The sequence below is a fragment of the Chlamydomonas reinhardtii genome, chromosome 8 (genome assembly GCF_000002595.2).
Source record: "Chlamydomonas reinhardtii strain CC-503 cw92 mt+ chromosome 8, whole genome shotgun sequence".
NCBI lineage: Eukaryota > Viridiplantae > Chlorophyta > Chlorophyceae > Chlamydomonadales > Chlamydomonadaceae > Chlamydomonas > Chlamydomonas reinhardtii.
Genome location: NC_057011.1, coordinates 588,559 through 604,932, shown reverse-complemented (window position 1 = coordinate 604,932; position 16,374 = coordinate 588,559). Strand labels below are relative to the sequence as shown.

The following is a 16,374-nucleotide window of genomic DNA, read 5'->3' as shown; positions in this document are numbered from 1 at the left end:
GCTTTCCTGCCCCTTGCCATGTTCCATCACGTGCACGTGCAAGCGGCGTCCAATCGGCCGTGTGGTCATGACCCAATGACCAGCCGTAGTTGCTGGCAGAATATGTAATAGTGCATAAACAACATTCAGGCGCTCATAACATTTCATAGCTACACGCGTTTGAGCGTGCAAGTCGTCGCAATCAGGCCGAGTTCCTAAAACGCAGCCTATCGCGATAACAATCCTGTGTACTGTAATCAAATCCTGATATTATATAAGAGTCGCTACCTAAGGGACACCCGCCTCGGGCCGTGCGACTTACGAGCGACTGAATGGCTGCAGAGCCCTCGCCGGATACAGAAGCCGTCTTAGAGGCTGCGCGGTCAGCAATCAATTCGGCGCTACTAAAGGGCGATTTTGAGACCGCGGGCGTAGTCATCGCGAAACACGTACCGCTCCTCCTCCAGTGGGGCGAGGACACCTGGGTTGAGGACCCCGAGCCTCCGCCCGGCCCCCAAGAAGACGGCGCGAGTGCCGCCAACGAGGAAACCGAGTCGGGCGAGAGCCTGAGCAACAGCTCCGATGATAGCGACGGCGACAGCAGCAGCGACAGCAACGACGAGGAGGCGAGCTCCGCCCCTCAGATCACGTCATACCGCTATCGCTCCGTCATGCACAACCCCCGCAACCCGCGTCTCGAGCACCTGTGCACGTGGTGAGGAGGAGGCGGGGTGAGAGGGTTTTTGAGGGCGTGTGTGTACGGTATGTGTGTGTGTTTGCGGATCCAGGGTCAAGGGCGTGCACGCCAGCACCGGGAAAAGGGATTGGCGGGGGGTGGCGGCGTCGTGGCGGAGGCGCGGAGGCGATGCGGCACCGGGAGTGCGCTGGGCCCGTGCGGCAGGCCCACATGTCATTCCACTTCCTGTCCCCCCCCCCCCCCCACTTCATGCTGTCATGCCTCCCTGTCTCCCCCCTGCTTAAGGCTGTACGACACCGTCGTACACCCCGAGAGCGGCGAGGAGCCCGAGGAGACGAGCTGCCAGAAGCTACCGGCTGCCATCCTGGCGGCCTGGAAGCGACTGGCCGCGTCCTCGCCCTCACCATCACAACAGCAACAACCGCAGCCGCAACAACAACAGCAACAGGAACAACAAGAGCAACAGCAGCCGCAGCCGGAAGGGTCAGCAGCTTGCAGCGCGGACGTAGCGCCGCAGACGCCGACGACGGCTACGGAAGGGGCGGCGGGCGGCGCTGCCGCGGACGGCGCCGGCGGCGCAGCCGCCTCTGCAGGGGCTGGCGCAGCCCCGTCCGAGCAGCAGCCGCAGCAGCCGCAGCAGCAGCAGCCGCAGCAGCCGCAGCAGCCGCAGCAGGCGCAGGCGCAGGAGGCTCCGCTGCCTCCCACGGAGCTGCTTCACCTGCAGCACAGCGCCTTCTCAGCGCCCTACTGCACCTGGCGGCCGGTGGCGCCGGATGCGCTGCCGCCGCTGCACGATGTGCTGGTGGGTGGTTTGGGGTTGACTTTGAACCGATCCCGTAAGGAAACAGTCGCGCTGCAAGGAGAAACTGCAGCCGCATGGTTGGGGGGTGGGGTGCGGGATGGGTGGTGTGGGTGGCTGTGGGTTGTTGTGGGTGGTGCGTGGGGGTGTGTGGGATGGGTGGGCGGGATGGGTGGGCGGAGGGCTGGATGGTTGGCGGTGGCAGGGTTGATGGTGGTCGGGTGGTGGTGGTGCTGGTGCTGCGTTGGAATGGCAGGTTGCGGCACTGCACGTTGTGTGTGTGCGCTCAAGGTGCCGTCACCAGACTTTCAGAGCCCCGGCAGTGACGCGTACCTCCCGCTCCGCCCTCACGTGCCCCGCAGGTGGGCGTGCTGCGGGTGTGCTGGGAGCGGCACGACGACCGCGAGCCCAGTCGCAACGTGAGTGCACTGGTGTGTGTGTGTGTGTGTGTGTGTGTGTGTGTGTGTGTGTGTGTGTGTGTGTGTGTGTGTGTGTGTGTGTGTGTGTGTGTGTGTGTGTGTGAGTGTGTGTGTGCGTGTGCGAGAGAGTTGGTGGGTGGGGTTAGGTTGGTGGGGGGTTGTAATTACCAACCCAAGCCATTACCAGCCGAAGCTCATACCAAACCCAGGTGGAGTTCTGCGTTCGCGTGCGGGTACCACCTCGCCATCAATGCTTGACGCCGGGCCGTAGCCATGGTGGTGGCGGGGCGAGGACGCGGGTTCCGGGGGTGCGTTATGATGCTAGGCTTGCAGCGGTCTTGTACACACATGGGTCCCGGTTTGATTTCCGGGCGCCCACGCAGCATGTTAGGCTGGCTCCGCTGCAGTGCGTTGTTGGCGAGTCGCGGATTCCTCCTCCCCCGTGCCGCCTGCCTGGAACCCGCACACACAGATCATCGCATACACAGTCTTTGTGTTGATCTTAGCTTTCGTTGTGCGTTTTAAGACACAGATATTCGCATACACAAACTTTGCGTTTATGTCTTCCTCGTGCCTCTTCAACACTAACAAACAGATTATTTGGGGCGCCCAGAGCCACAGCCGCCGCGACGACCCCGTCACCGCATACCTGTGAGGCAGGGGGGGTTGCAAGGATGTTTGGAAGGGGCAGGCGAGCTAGTCGGGTGCCTCCATTGTCTTGTTGTCTCTGGTTTCTCGATGGGAATGGTGAAAACATCTCCCCCGCCCCCCGCGTTCGGTTCTCGGCTCTTCCTGGGGTTCTGGAATGAACGGCTACCTTTCCCCCCTTCCTCCGTTACCTCCATGAACGGCCACCCCCCCTTCGCGCTCTGTGGGCTGGTTCTGGTCTTGGTTTCTTTGGGATTTGAATAAATTTCCAGCCCCCTCCGCACACCCACACACCCACACCCACACCTCCCCCCCCCACACACACACACACACAACACACACACACACACACACCCACACACACACACAACACACACTCTCTCTCACAGCTATGTGGAGTACTTGCGGCTGCTGGTGGGCGCGATTGTGCGCGGCCGGGCCGAGCCGCTGTGGCTGTGGCACGAGCTGCAGGAGATCATCGAGGAGTGAGTGACGGTCGGCGGTTAGGCGATGGGTTTGGTGGTTGGGGCGGTTGGGGCGGTTGGGGCGGTTGGCATGTAGCACGGGTTGCTCCATACACTGACCTGTCCTGCTGGGCGTGTTCTTCATCTTGGGTGTTTCACCGTTTTCGGATCTTGGGTGTTTCACCGTTTTCGGTCGGTGGACTGATAGGGGATACAGCCAAACCCTGCAACCGTGTCAGGCCCTCTCATTTCCTTACCACCTGCCCTCCCCCAGTTCGGTTTAGTTTAGGCTGGTATCCACAACCCCCCCCCCCCCCATGAATGTAACCCCCTCCCGCCCCCGCACCGCCTGTAGGTACCCGCACTGGCGGCACCACCCGCACGAGGTGGCGGTGCTGGCGCGCATGATGGTGGAGCACGGCTGCGGCTGGAGGCTGCTCAACAGCCTGCTGGACCACATCGGCAAGGTGCGGGGGCGGGGCGGGGCGGGGCGGGGCGGGGCGGGGCGGGGCGGGGCGGGGCGGGGCGGGGCGGGGCGGGGCGGGGCGGGGTGGGGGCAGCACGGCATGGGCGCATGCGCCGTCGCGTTTGCATTTCTCGACTGCATTGATCGCGACTCTCTGCTGCACGCACTCGCGCACTCCTGTCGGCGCTTTGCCCTGTTTGTGCGCCCGCCTTTTCGGCCGCCCGCCCTCACACTGCTGGCTTCTGTGCCGTGTACACACGTGGCCCTATGCTGTGCCGTACACACACGTGGCCCACACGGTGCGCCGTACGCACACAGGGCCCCATGCTGATGTACGGCACCTGGGCGGCGCTGTGGGACGGGCTGCGGCGGCCCGAGGCGCGCGCCTGCGCCCGGCTGGCGGGCCGGCACGGCCGCGTGTCGCAGGAGGCGGTGTGGACGCACGTGGCGGAGCTTACACTGCTGCAGGTGAGGGGTTTTGCGGGTAGCGGGGGTGGGGAGCGAGAGGGGTGTTAGGGTTGGGGGCAGGGGTGTGTGGGCGGATTGTGGATGGCGAGGCGCGTGGATGTAGGTGTGAGGTGTGGGTGGGGGTGCGGTTATGGAGTGTGGGTGTGGGTGTGGGCCCTTTGCATGCAACCCCTTACCTAGCATCGCACGCTGCCAGCAACTCCATTACCCTCCTGGCCTTCACTTCTGAATACTCATAAAGTAACCCCGCCACTCCTCCTCCGCCGCCGCCGCCGCCGCCTCTTCCGCCACCTCCCTCGCCTGCAGGTCAAGGAGCACCCCACAGACGCCAAGCTGCTCGACCGTGCGGTGGCCGTGCTGAGCCGTGCTATCGTGCTGGCGCCGCAGCCGGCCGCGCTTGCTGCTCTGCTGCGTGCTGAGCGTGATGCGCCCGGCTCGTGCGCGGGCGTGCGCGACGTGACCACACAGCTCGGTGACATCCTCAACAACCCGCCGCCGCCGCTGGCGACGCCGCCGCCGCCAAAGGGAGCGGCGGACGCGGCAGGTGCCGGTGGGAAAGGCAAGGAGGCCGAGAAGGCGGAGGCCTAGTGTGTGCTGTGTTGGGGGCGCTTGGGGCGTGGCTTGGGAGGTAGGGTGGCGCCTGGGAGGTGGGGTGGAAGGTTGGGGTGAGGTTGTGCGCATGGGTAGTGTGGGGTGGAGCGTTACATGCGTTTAAGCACGGGGACAAAATGGAAACCCAAGGTGAATAAGCCTTCAGAGGCCGGGCAGAGGCTGACATCTGCAGTGCCCTGCAAAGGCTAATGGAAGCATTTGCCGTGGGCGAAGGGTGGGATGGGGTGCCTGTGGGGCTCCGGGATGCCCATGCGCAACAGAAAGTCACGAATGGAGCGGGGCTATGATATGTCATGAACATTACAGGAGGTATGGGAGTTACAGTGCCCCGGAAGCATGGGAGGTATCCTTGCAAGCCGGGGAAGGGGGCAGACTCTGAGCTACAAGTGTTTACGGGACTGACTGGTCTTGACAGAGTGGGAGTGCAGGGGGCCGCAGAGCGAGCTGCGGCAGCTTGTTCCGCATGTGCACGGGTTTGTATGTTGGCTTCATGTATGCTTGTGTGCGTGTGTGTGCCCTTGGAAGATGGACTACACAACCACTGTGGTAATCCCTTGGGTGCGGGGTACTCCCTTGGGTTCAGGGTACCGCCATTGTGTGTGTGTGTGTGTGTGTGTGTTTGTGTGCACATGTGTGTATATTGGTTACAAGGTGGTGCACACCGTGGTGGCATGCATCACGGGCTTTATCTCATCCTCGCGGACTGCACAAGGGCCGCGCTGGGTTGCTGCTGCCTGCCTGGTTGGCGTGAGCAGCAGCACATGCGGACCCGCACGTGGTGTGTTCGGGGCTACTGTGAATGCAGCTGGCTGGCTAGGAAGCGGTCCGGAGGCGAGGAGGGTAGGCAGGAGGCCGGCGGCGGCTGATGTGGAGCCCGGGCCAAGGTTTCGGATGTGCGCGATAAGCAATTGTGGTCATGCGTGGGTATCTGGACGACTGCAGCTGAGGCAAAGGAGGGGTGGAAAGGGAGGAGGTGGAAAGGAAGGTGTGTGTAGAGAGGCGTGCTCCAGTGGGAGGGGGGCCGGATGTGCTGTATGTGCGCAGCCGTACGTGGCTGCTGCATGCAGCAGCATTAAGCGCGGGGACACGTCAGGTTGCTGGTTGGGCTCCCCCTGCCTGACCCTGTAAACCAATAAACGTGCCTGCAGCCTGCTGAGCCTGAGACGATGCGTCCTTTGCGTGCTTCTTTTTACCAACATCCGGCACGCGCTGATGGAAATGCTGCTGGGGCACAAGCGACCTGCATCACTACAGCCTGGCGGCGGCGGCGGCGGCGGCGGCGGCGGCAGCGGCGGCGGCGGCAGCGGCGGCGGCGGCGGCAGCGGCGGCGGCGGCAGCGGCAGCGGCGGCGGCGCGTGCGCGCATCTTGGTAGCGGAGGGGGCGGGAAAGGCCACGTGGAGGAGGAGAGCGCAGCGCCGCCCAAGAAGCGGCGCAAGCGCGCAGGCTGAGGAGCCGGCTGGCGGTGTCTAGGTAGCAGTCCTCGGTGGGGCTGGCAGGGGGCATGCGTTGCGGCATGACAAGTAGTGCGGCTGTTGACAACTGTGCTGCGCCTGGCTGCGGTTGGCTCTGCTGTGGCATCGCGACTGCTAGATAGGCACCTGGTTTGGCTATGTGCCTGTGGAAACCGACCCCGGCTATGTCCGGGCGATGAGGTTGTTCGGCCTCAGACTGTGGAGGGGCTCAGCCCCTTTTCCCGTGACCGGGGAACACTTGTTAATTGTTACACACTGCGGAGTGCACGCAGCACTGGCGGCACCGCTCCAGCCATGCCACCGGTATGGCGGGAGCACGTAGGGACGGCGTGCAGCCATACGTAGGTACGTATCAACAGCAGCCAGACAACGGCTCGGCGCAAGCTGCCTTGCGTTGCTCGCTTCTCGTGCGAGTGCCTCATCACCACATGCCCCTATCAAACGATACATCAACGGGCACCCGCCGTACAGTCTGCACGAGAGGCGCATGTCTCACCACACTTTCATAGTGCGACAATGAGATGCAACATGGCGCCTGCACGATCATGCATGCACGTGCGTCGATAGGCTCCACACAATGCTAACATATGGCATATTGAGTTTGGTTGAACGGTTCATCAAAGACATGCTTCAGAGCCAGGCACAAAGAACCTGGATGACTGGTGGGGCACGGCAGTTAATTGCTGCCAGGCACGAAAAACCTGGATGACTCATGGGACACGGCAGTTGATTGCTGCCACCGCGCCTGCGTCTGGCATGCCCCACCGCATTCTCTCCGTCTCCGCCTTGCTTCCAGCACTCTAATGACAACGTAAAACGTGTACCGTAGATTCGGGAATGCAGGTTAGTGCAGGCGGAACACCGCCCATCCTACTCGAGAGAGCGCACGTGCACCAAAAGCAGGCAAACTCTCTGCATCATTACGGGAAATACCAGCTTTGCGTGAAATTCTTGCATGCCGTAGAATCATCCGGACTGAACCAATTTGATATAGTGCAACCTCACTGCATCCGCCCCAACACGCACGTTTCATCCTGCATCATGAGTGGCAAGCCCCCCCGCACACACACGTTCTTGCGGGTGCGTGGGTATGGTAGCAACAGCTGTCGCACGCACAGCCCCTTTGATCTCGGCACAGAAAACCGTAATCAATCAAAGAATGGCTGTTGCGCGCATCCATCCGCCGCATGCATGCTCCTGCAGGTGTACTGGGCCAGGTGCGGAAGCTAAATGTTGATGTCCATCCACTCAGCATCGTACAGGTGCGTGGTAGGTCGTGTGCGCAGCATGGCGCACATGATGCGGAATTGTGGCACAGAGAATAACATACAGCCGTGCTCATTGTGCAAAGCCCGCAAACTGAACACATGAAGTAAACACCCACGCTCTTGCACACTGCGCCGGGCCCAAGTAAGGCTGTAGCAGAGCATGCCGTGAGGCACTTGCCGCCAGCTGGCACCGCGAACAGGCATTACGCGCGCGCAAGAAGAGAATTTATGAAGCCTCCATATTACTACCACCAGTTTCGCAATTGGTGGACAACGTTAAAGCACATCCCCGCATAGACGGATACGCCCAACCAACATGAAGACCCCGGCTGCCAGCACCCAGCCACAAGCCAGGGATACGCAGCCATGCATGCAGCGTTCTACTACATTGAATACGAGGAAAACACTCGCGTTGCCAGTCGCCCATGTTCTCCATGTTAGGGTTGCGAAACGTAACATACAAAACATACGTACGTGTATGGTGTGCGCGCAAACACAATGCGGAGGGATGCGTGGCGTGATGGGCGTGGTGGGCGGGGCCACGGGGTGGGGCGGCGACAGACTGCTGCTGCCAGTCCCCCATCCCGCAGCCCGAGTGCGGCGCTTTAGGATGAAGTTGAAGTGCTCCGACCAGCAGCTGAAAGCTGGGGCTATGCAAGGTTTGCAGCCAAACAACTGCGCCATAGGACATCATACTACGCTTCAAGGTACCACTTGCTTAGGCACCATCATACACTTCTGTTATCAAATTATCTTTTGCCGAGGCGCACATGCACAACGACAAGCTCGCAGAACAAAGCTCGTGTGGAGCGCTGGCAACAAAGGACAGCGTGTGAGCGCGGAGTCACCTTCGCCCACAGCGACGCCCATCACTGCCCAAACACATTTCTTCAAACAGGCAGGCGCAAATCAGTCTCCACACTGCCTCAAGCTCCACACCGAATCATGCCGGCAACTGAAAGACAACTCTGTTGTTTACTTGCGGCGTGAGACCGGGTCCAGCAGGTTCTTGTACACGCTGACGCTGGAGGGGTAGAGCACGCGGCCCTGGAAGCGCACCCACTCCAGGAAGGGGCCGTAGTTGGGGCCGGCGCCGGGGGGACGCAGCATGGTCACAAGCACGCCACCCAGGGACTTGGCCTGTGTGATAGAGAGGGAGAGAGAGAGGCAGCGTGTGTAACTGTGTGTGTAAGTGTGTGTGCGTGTGCAGGTGTTAGGAAAGGGCGCGGGGAAAGGATCGAGATGTGCGTGCGCGTGCATGAGCGTGTGGATGTGTGAAAGGTGTGAACCGTGAACATACACATGTGCGTGTGGAAGTGAGAAGCTGTTGTGCGTGTGGGTGTTGACTTGTCGTCCGGAGGATACGGCAGAGCAGGACACACGCTTACACGTGGCCACACGCCCTCGCTCGCCTACGGTATACATGTACGGCACGCACACGCGCACGTACGCGCACGCACCTTGAGCTTGGCGGGCAGGTTCGCCTGTGTGCCGTTGGTGGGCACTGGCAGGTTGACTCCCGACTTCTTGGGGCCGATGCGCACCACCAGCACCGATAGGCACATGGTCGAGTCCTGCACGTTTTAATTTGGGGTGCAAGAGCATGTTCGGAGCTGTTTGTGTGTATGTGGTTACGTGGATGGCAGGAGATAAGGAAACACGCAGGAGAGTGTGTATGCGTGCGCGGGGCTTGCGTATGGTAGCTAGCCAATGGGCCAATGGGGAGACGGGCCGGACGGACCAGCATTAATGGTGAGCGCGGCGGTGTGGATGGATAGGAGCGAGGGCGCGCATGGCGTGCGTCCTGACGTGCAGCAGCCGGCGGCGTGCTGAGACGCTCCCGCCGCCCACCCACCCATCAACCACCAGCGCCCACCCACCTTGGACACGTTGTAGACCACCTTGCCCAGGCTGGAGGCGTTCAGGGCTGCAGACCAGGTGCCGTTGACGGGCCGGCCCGACCACTTGATCAGCTGCACACGCACCACCCCCGAGTTGCGGACCTGCGAACCGTCGCACGAATTATGGGAATAGGCGGGTGGATGGATGGATCGGATATTGTGCCTCCGTGTGCGCGTTCGTGTGTGTTGTGCCTGGGGATGACTCCTTCCCTTGCGCTCTTGATCAAAACGAACACGCACACATTTGCCCCCTGCGTTCTCCACGAACGGCCACCCCCTCCTGCACCCCCATACGGGTAGCGGGGTTCACTAGTTTTAAATGTAGGGTTCGTTGGGTTTGAATGAAGTCCCCTTCCCCACCCCCCACACACGCTCGCACGCACCTGCTTGAAGAACATACGGCTGATTTGGGTGGGCTCCTTGAAGAAAATGGGCACGGAGACTAGCTCGGTGCGGTTGGCGTTGTTGATGCTGGTGTTGCCCTCGACGACCTTCCAAGCCTGAGGGCAGGCAACGCACTTGTTGGGGCAGGCCTCCTTCAGGGGGTCCACCTGGAGAAGGGGATTGGGAAGGGGGAAGCGCGCGGGGGGTAAGGGCAGGGTAGGGTTGGGTGGGGGTTGCGCCGTGGGGTTGCGCGGGGGTTGGGCGAGGGTACGTGGGTGTTGGGCGCCACCAATGCAAGGTGGTAAGAAAAGGCGCAACCGCTGGGGGCTGTGCAAACTCCTACACACACAGCAGCTACCAAGGAACTAGGCCCCGAGCGCAACAGGCGGCCATGGCTGCAATACAGTGCGGTGGTCATAAGGACACCCCAGGCTACGCGCTCACCAGATGCAGGGGCGACCCGGCCTTGAGCGCCGTCTGGAAGTTGGGTGAGTCGTAGTAGATGGCGCGCCTGGTGGTCGCAGGCAGAGGGGAACGGAGAGGGGCAACATGCGTGGGTGTTGGCTGGGTCACCAGCAGGCGCGCAGGCACAGCAGGCCCGGTGGCCGAAAGTGATCGGAGTAATGCAGGAAACATGGTGCGCCGCATCTCAACCGATGCCTAACCATCAAACCACATCATGTGCGGTCTTGATTGATTGATTTGCTCACCCGTTGGGCAGGAGTGTTCCCTGGCCCGTCATGTTGACAACCTTGAGGGTGGTGGGCGGCGCGGCCGGCGGGCGTGGCGGCGGGCTGGGCGGCAGCGGCGAGATGCCCATTAACACACCGGCGGCGCCCGTGGCGTTGATGACGCTACCCAGGGTGATGGGCGGCGGCCGCGGCGGCCGGGGCGGGGGCGACGGCGGAGCGGGCGGCGGCGAGGGTGGCAAGACAGTGCCAGGGGGCACGGGCGGCTGCGGCGGCGGGCTGGGCGGCAGCGGCACCTGCGTGGACCCCGCCGGGTGCAGGTGTTGTGTTGCACGATCAGGAGTCAGCGGATTGCCGTGTGTGCTGTGTGCCTGGCAGTACCGATACATGGTCAAATAAGAGGTTTCGCCCTCTTTCGCAACTGCATTGCTGGGCGCAGAGGCCCGTAACAGACTCAACCCGCTACCAGCTACAGCAGCACCCCTGCGCCGGCCTTCCCGCCCACCTGCCTGCCTGCGGTCCCACCTCCCTTTCTACGCATTGCCGCCCTGATCCCTACCCACCCCAACCGAGTTCATGCACGCCGCTGCACTCACCTCGACATAGTAGACAAGTGTGATCAGCACCTCAATGGTCGCGTCGCCTTGCTTGTCAGCCAGCACTCGCCGCACGGCAGCCGGCAAGTTGTCGTACAGGTGGAGGAGCTCGGCGGCCTCAACATCCAGCAGCTGTGTGAGTGTGAAAGTGCGATTGTTTGAGTGTGTGTGTGTTTGTGTGTGAGTGAGTGTGCAAAAGGGAGGATTGAGTGGGGCACACAAGGGAGGGCTAGGAGGGCGGGCACGCGGGCTGGCGGCAAGGCGGGCGGGCGACAGGCGCGGGAGGTGCATTGTAGCGGAAACAGGCACATGCACACGCACACACACGCACACTTAAACACACGCTCCCGCGCACACCCACCTCCATGACTTGCTCCTGCTGTACGGCCGAGCGCCGCTCCCGCACCAGTCCCACCACACCCGAGGCGGGTACGAACATCTGCGTCAGCTCGCTGCCGTCGTACTTTTTGTGCACGGCAGGATCCACGAGGTCGTACGACTCTGTTGATGAAGATGACGACGACTTGTTGTCAAGCTCCACCATGAGACGGGCGGCGCGGCGGCGGTTGGCGGCGGTTGGCGTGAGCACCTCAATGATTGTTCCGTTCTTGTAGATGAAGCGAAGGCCGCGCACCAGCACCTCGCTCTTGGACAGGCCCTGCATGTGTGCACCGGGTGTGTGGGGGATGGGAAGGGGAAGCGATGGAGCATTGGGATGGAGGTCGTGGATGTGCATACACTCCAGCGGTGCCCATGCACGTGTGCGTTCAGTGCACACACAAACAACAGCCTTCCATTGGACAAGCGGGTGGCAGAGCAACCACGCACTCAAGCAAGCAAAGCAAACCTCTTACCAGAGCTGAGGCAAACATGGCCTTGATGTGGTCGATGACGGTTGCGACCTTTGCTGGCGTGTCAATGTCGGCGGGCGAGTTGATGCCCAACGCTGTCGTGTTTTCGAACGTCACCGTGTAGTCCTCAATAACAAGGGCAAGGCCAGGAGGTAGCGGGGGCTGCGGCGAGGGAGGCGCAGGCGGCGGCGAGGGCGGGCGCGGGCGCGGGTCTGGCGACGGCGACGGCAAAGGGGTCGGCGAGGGCGTCGGCGACGGGGTGGGGGAGGGCCCAGGGTACGTGCCGGCGGCACTGCCGGCCTGCAGGAAGCGCCGGATGACCTCGGCCGTCTCATCCGCCAGCCGTACAGCCGCGTCATCCACCTCGGACAGCTGCAGCAGCCCGCCCAGGGCCTTACCGCCATCGGCCGATGAAGACATGTCGTTACTGATCATGTCGTCACCGGCGTCCAGCTCATCAAGCGGGGGGTGCTCAAAACCATTGCCCTGGGCGGGGCGGGCGAAGGCGCTCGAGGCAAAGCTGGAGAGCAGCTGCGTCAGCAGGCGACCCCAGCGGCGCTGCGGGCCCTGACGCCAGTCGTAGCCCAGCACCACCACCGCACCGGGCACGCCGGCCTTGCCGAAGAGCTGTATTTATAAATGGGAGCGGGCAGGGGGAGGGAGGGGGAAGGGGAGGGAAGGCTGAGGGGAGCAGGAGCGGGCGTGGGTTGGGTGTGTGGTGGCCTGATGGTGGGAGGTGGGAGATGGCTGGCCGAGAGGTTGGCAGGCAGGCGGAGGTGTTGAGTTGGGGTGCTTCAGGATGCAAGCCGCACGATGCACCGCCCTTTCATGATGGCGATACGATGCCTGAGACTATTACGTATGACTTGGGGGCACGGGGGCACCACACGTGTGACTCGGGGGCACGGGGGCACGGGGGCACGGGGGCACCACACGTGTGACTCGGGGGCACGGGGGCACGGGGGCACGGGGGCACCACAGGCCGCCACGTACGACCGCATTCGCCTGCGCTCTGCGCTCGCTGCACACACCTGCACCGCCACCTTGTCTGTGTGGTCCGCAGCCGTGTAGAGGGGCAGGCTGAAGGCGTCCGCGTCTTCATGCCGGCACCAGCTGAAGAAAGAGGTGGACCGCGCAGCCTCCAGAGAGCTGGGCCAGGAGGCGGCGGAGGCGGCGGAGGCGGAGAAGAGGGCGGGGAGGGCGTGACGTACCAGGACCGGCTCGCCCCATGAGCCCGTGGAGCTGGAGGAGGAGGCGGTCTGCTTGCAGCGCACCCAGTCGCCTGCAGTTGGGGAAGAAGGGTTGGGAAGAGGTGGGGCAGAAGTGGGGGGACAGAAGTGGGGGGACAGAAATGGGGGCGGGGAGGTGCGGTGGGGGGGGGGGGGAGGGGGAATCAGGAGTCGCAGGGCGGAGGCAGCACGGTTTAGTCAGGCGTGGGAAGAGTGGTTTTGTTCGGACGCATACACGGCGCAACCTGCCGCATCGTCCTAGCTCGCTCGCAGCCCTCACCTTGGTAGTCGAGAGCCTGCGAGACGAAGTCGTTCTCCGCGGCGCCATGCGAGCTAGATGACAGCAGCAGGACCAAACCTCCATTCGCGACGAATGCTTGCACGTCAGACATCACTTCCACCCCGCTGTAAAAGGCACTGTGCTGCCCCGGAATCAGGAGCGCATCAAGGCCGGCCAGGCGTGGCTTCGCGCTCGCGTCGACAAGCTCTGCTGCGCCAGCATCCGCAGAGTCCAGTTGGGCCCTCACGTTGTCGGGCCCGTTGCTCCATCCATTACCCGTGACCTCTTCATTTTGATACACTGCGACGCGAGGCGCAAAGCCAAGCACGCACGGAGTGACAAACACCGCCGCGACAAATATCGCTTGCTGCAACCTCGCAGAGGTACGTCGGTGATTATGGAGACTCATAGCGCTTGGTGAGCCCTGAAGTATGGGTAATGGAGCCGCGGAAAATAGGCTTTTGAAGGAGAATTTGAGCATGCCGTACAACTTTTTTTGTCAGTGTGAAAAGCAGCCTGCGCGCTGCCCTATTAAAATTCAGTGCCCGCTTCTTTCAAGAAAGCAATGAAACCCGAAGCGCGGCTGCACGGTGAAGCGAACGGCGGGCGGGCCTACAACTTGTGAATTTTCGGACCAAGCGCCCGGGCATGCAACAAAAAGCCATTGAAACTGCTTTGCGGCACGCTCGAGCGGGTAGTATGTCAGACATCAGTGCGAGGGTGGTGTGACGTCTGACACTGCCGCGAAGCCATGGTGCGGCCTCTGCGATGTCGCTCTGCTGCAGCTACGAACCCTGTCTTTCCGGGCCCGACGAGTGGTTCGGACGTATCGATGTAATGCAGCAAGACAATAGGAGCGCTGGCGCGAAGGTGGCACGTATCAGGGTAAAAGAAGCGCGCCCAATTGGCGATGGCCTGGCTGAAGGTGTGGCGCCTCACACAAGTCATCAATCGGGAGTGCGAAGTCAGCAAGCTACTAACAGCGAAGTTGATAAGCGCAGCCTGACGGGGCAATGGTACTACGAATTGGTCGTCACGCGCGATCGAGCTCCAGTGGTAGGAGCCCGCAAGCGGTGCGCCGCTCGTTGAGCCCGCTCCCCGTGACATCCTTTTCGCCTGCCGTGACCCCGCTCCCCGTGCTTACGAGTGCCGTAACGCCCTGCATGCGCGACCCAATTCCATCCGTTCCCGATTCACATTTAGACCGTCTGGGTTCAGCAATTCGTTTACAGCTGCTTGTAGCATGTTGGTGGTGTGCCTATGTGTGGGGTCGTGACGCAAGTGTCCCGGACGGACGGACGGCCACGCTGTGGACGGCTGCCCCTCAGGCCCGATAAAGCATGGCTTTGTGTTGATCAACCCCCGCCTCAGTATCTGCCGGGTATCATTAACCCCACGCGCAGCAGTATTAGCAGCAATAGCAGCAGCAGATAGATGAATGATGTACGCACACAAATTCCTACTACGGTGCTTGACACTACAGTGAGCAACACAGCATGGCAGCAGCAAAGTTTCGCGAACGCTACAGGATACGCCTCGCCCCTCCTTTCCCCCACGAACCAGACCCTCCTGAAAACACGCATGTACGGCACACGGCACGTGCCACCGCCCTCCAGCACCACCAGCACTGCCCATGCTGCCCGTGCGTTGGGCCCCGCGCCTGCAAACACCCGCTCCACCCACCCACCTCATGCAACTCGTGCCGCTGCATCCGCCGACACGTCCACCCCCTCAGTCCGCTCCGGCAGCTCTGGCCGGACGCCCTCGGCACGCATCACGCCCTCCCCGCAGCGACACCGCAGCAGCCAGCCCGCACTCATCCAGGGGAGGCTCCTGGGTAGGCAGCACCCGACTCACTACTCGAGCCCGGTCAAATCCAAAAGCGAGCTCTCCTCCGTCGAGCCCTGCTGCTGCGGCTGCGCCCGCGGCGCCCTGCCGCCGCCAAACAGCTGGCCAAACAGCGCCGGCGCCGAGGCCGCCCCACCTGCGCCGCCGATCTGAGCCCCCGCAGCCAACAGCACCCGATGCAACGCCGCGGCCTCAGCCGCAGACATGGGCTCATTGCCAGATGCAGTAGCGGCGGCGGTGGTGGCGGTGGCGGCGGCCCCGCCCCGCTTCGCGGTCTTGCCTGCCCCTGACCCCGACCCTGCTGGCGTTGCCGCCGCCGCCGCCGCCGCCGCCGCCGCCGCCACCGCGGCGGCCCGCGACGCCTTCACGCCCGCTTTCGTCCTGCCCCCGCCGCCGCCTGCCGCTGCTGCCTCCTTGCCTCCTCCTCCTCCTCCTCCTCCCGCCGCTAAATCCGCTGCAGGCTCTGCAGCTACAGCTGCTACAGCCGCTCCAGCCGCGCCGCCCGGTGGCACCAGTCTGTCCGGCCGGCCTGGCTCGCATTCTAGCACCAGCAGCGACGCCGCCGGCTTCCAACACGCCCAGCGCCGCCCGGGCGCTAGCAGCCGCACCTCCGCCTCCGCCCGCAGCCGCCGCCGCTCCGACTGCTGCAGCCGCTGCCGCGCAAGCCGCTTGCGCCGATCCCCTGCCGGCACTCGAAACCGCGAATCGCCGCCGCCTCCCCCTCCTCCTCCTCCTCCGCCGCCGCCGCCGCCAGTCCTGTACCCAAACTCCAACCCGCCGCCAGTGCTGGTGCCGCCACTACCACCTCCGGCGCCGCCAGCCCGCCGCTCCACCTCCTCCTCCACTGCATCCTCCAGGTCTCGGTGCCATCGGTCCGCCGCCATCACCAGCGCCCGCACCGCCGCCGCCTGCTCCGCCCTCGCCTCGTCCAGCAGCCCTCCTGCTACAGCCCCCTGCTGCTGCTGTGCCGCAACTCGCTCCATTGCATCGATCGCCGCCAGGCCCGGCCCCAACTGACCTGCTACTTCCACACACGCGTCCGCAACCGCGATCGGCGCTGACACGAGGTCCCGCTCTCCGACTGCTGCCGCTGCTGCTGCTGCTGCTGCTTGCGGCGGCGGCGCCGCCGCTGCCGCGGCCACCGGTTCACGCCGGCTGCATTCCCGATCTCTGCTGGCAGCATCCTTGCCCATACCGGTGCCACCGACATCGGCGTTGTTGTCGCTGTCACCGCCGTCTGCGTCGTCGACAGCTCGTGAGGGGTCTGCGGTTGTGGCCTGCATGTCCGCCACGACCACGCACA

General features: G+C 63.2%; 3 protein-coding genes across 4 annotated transcripts in view; 1 reads left to right on the top strand and 2 right to left on the bottom strand.

The window, feature by feature from the left end:
• Positions 1-30: 30 nt before the first annotated feature.
• CHLRE_08g359650v5 (uncharacterized protein) lies at positions 31-5,692 on the top strand. The gene is made up of 8 exons (XM_043064790.1): positions 31-694; positions 962-1,478; positions 1,838-1,894; positions 2,490-2,545; positions 2,932-3,027; positions 3,362-3,473; positions 3,791-3,940; positions 4,247-5,692. The coding sequence occupies exons 1-8, from the start codon at positions 312-314 to the stop codon at positions 4,526-4,528; spliced, it is 1,653 nt and encodes a 550-aa protein (XP_042921791.1). The 5' UTR covers positions 31-311; the 3' UTR covers positions 4,529-5,692.
• Positions 5,693-6,261: 569 nt separating this feature from the next.
• Positions 6,262-14,240, bottom strand: CHLRE_08g359600v5 (uncharacterized protein). The gene is made up of 11 exons (XM_043064789.1): positions 13,224-14,240; positions 12,746-12,996; positions 11,718-12,341; positions 11,225-11,521; positions 10,864-10,995; positions 10,289-10,563; positions 10,023-10,089; positions 9,578-9,745; positions 9,174-9,296; positions 8,754-8,867; positions 6,262-8,433 (listed from the first exon to the last, which is right to left on the bottom strand). Exons 1-11 carry the CDS (start codon positions 13,630-13,632, stop codon positions 8,269-8,271), a joined length of 2,625 nt encoding a protein of 874 aa, XP_042921790.1. The 5' UTR covers positions 13,633-14,240; the 3' UTR covers positions 6,262-8,268.
• Positions 14,241-14,437: 197 nt separating this feature from the next.
• CHLRE_08g359567v5 (uncharacterized protein) overlaps positions 14,438-16,374 on the bottom strand; it is an 8,503-nt gene continuing 6,566 nt past the window's right edge. For both annotated transcript variants that reach the window (XM_043064787.1, XM_043064788.1), the window contains exon 6: positions 14,438-16,374. This exon is cut by the window's right edge and continues 34 nt beyond it. In XM_043064787.1, the coding sequence (XP_042921788.1) occupies positions 15,080-16,374 (1,295 nt within the window). In that variant the 3' untranslated portion in view covers positions 14,438-15,079.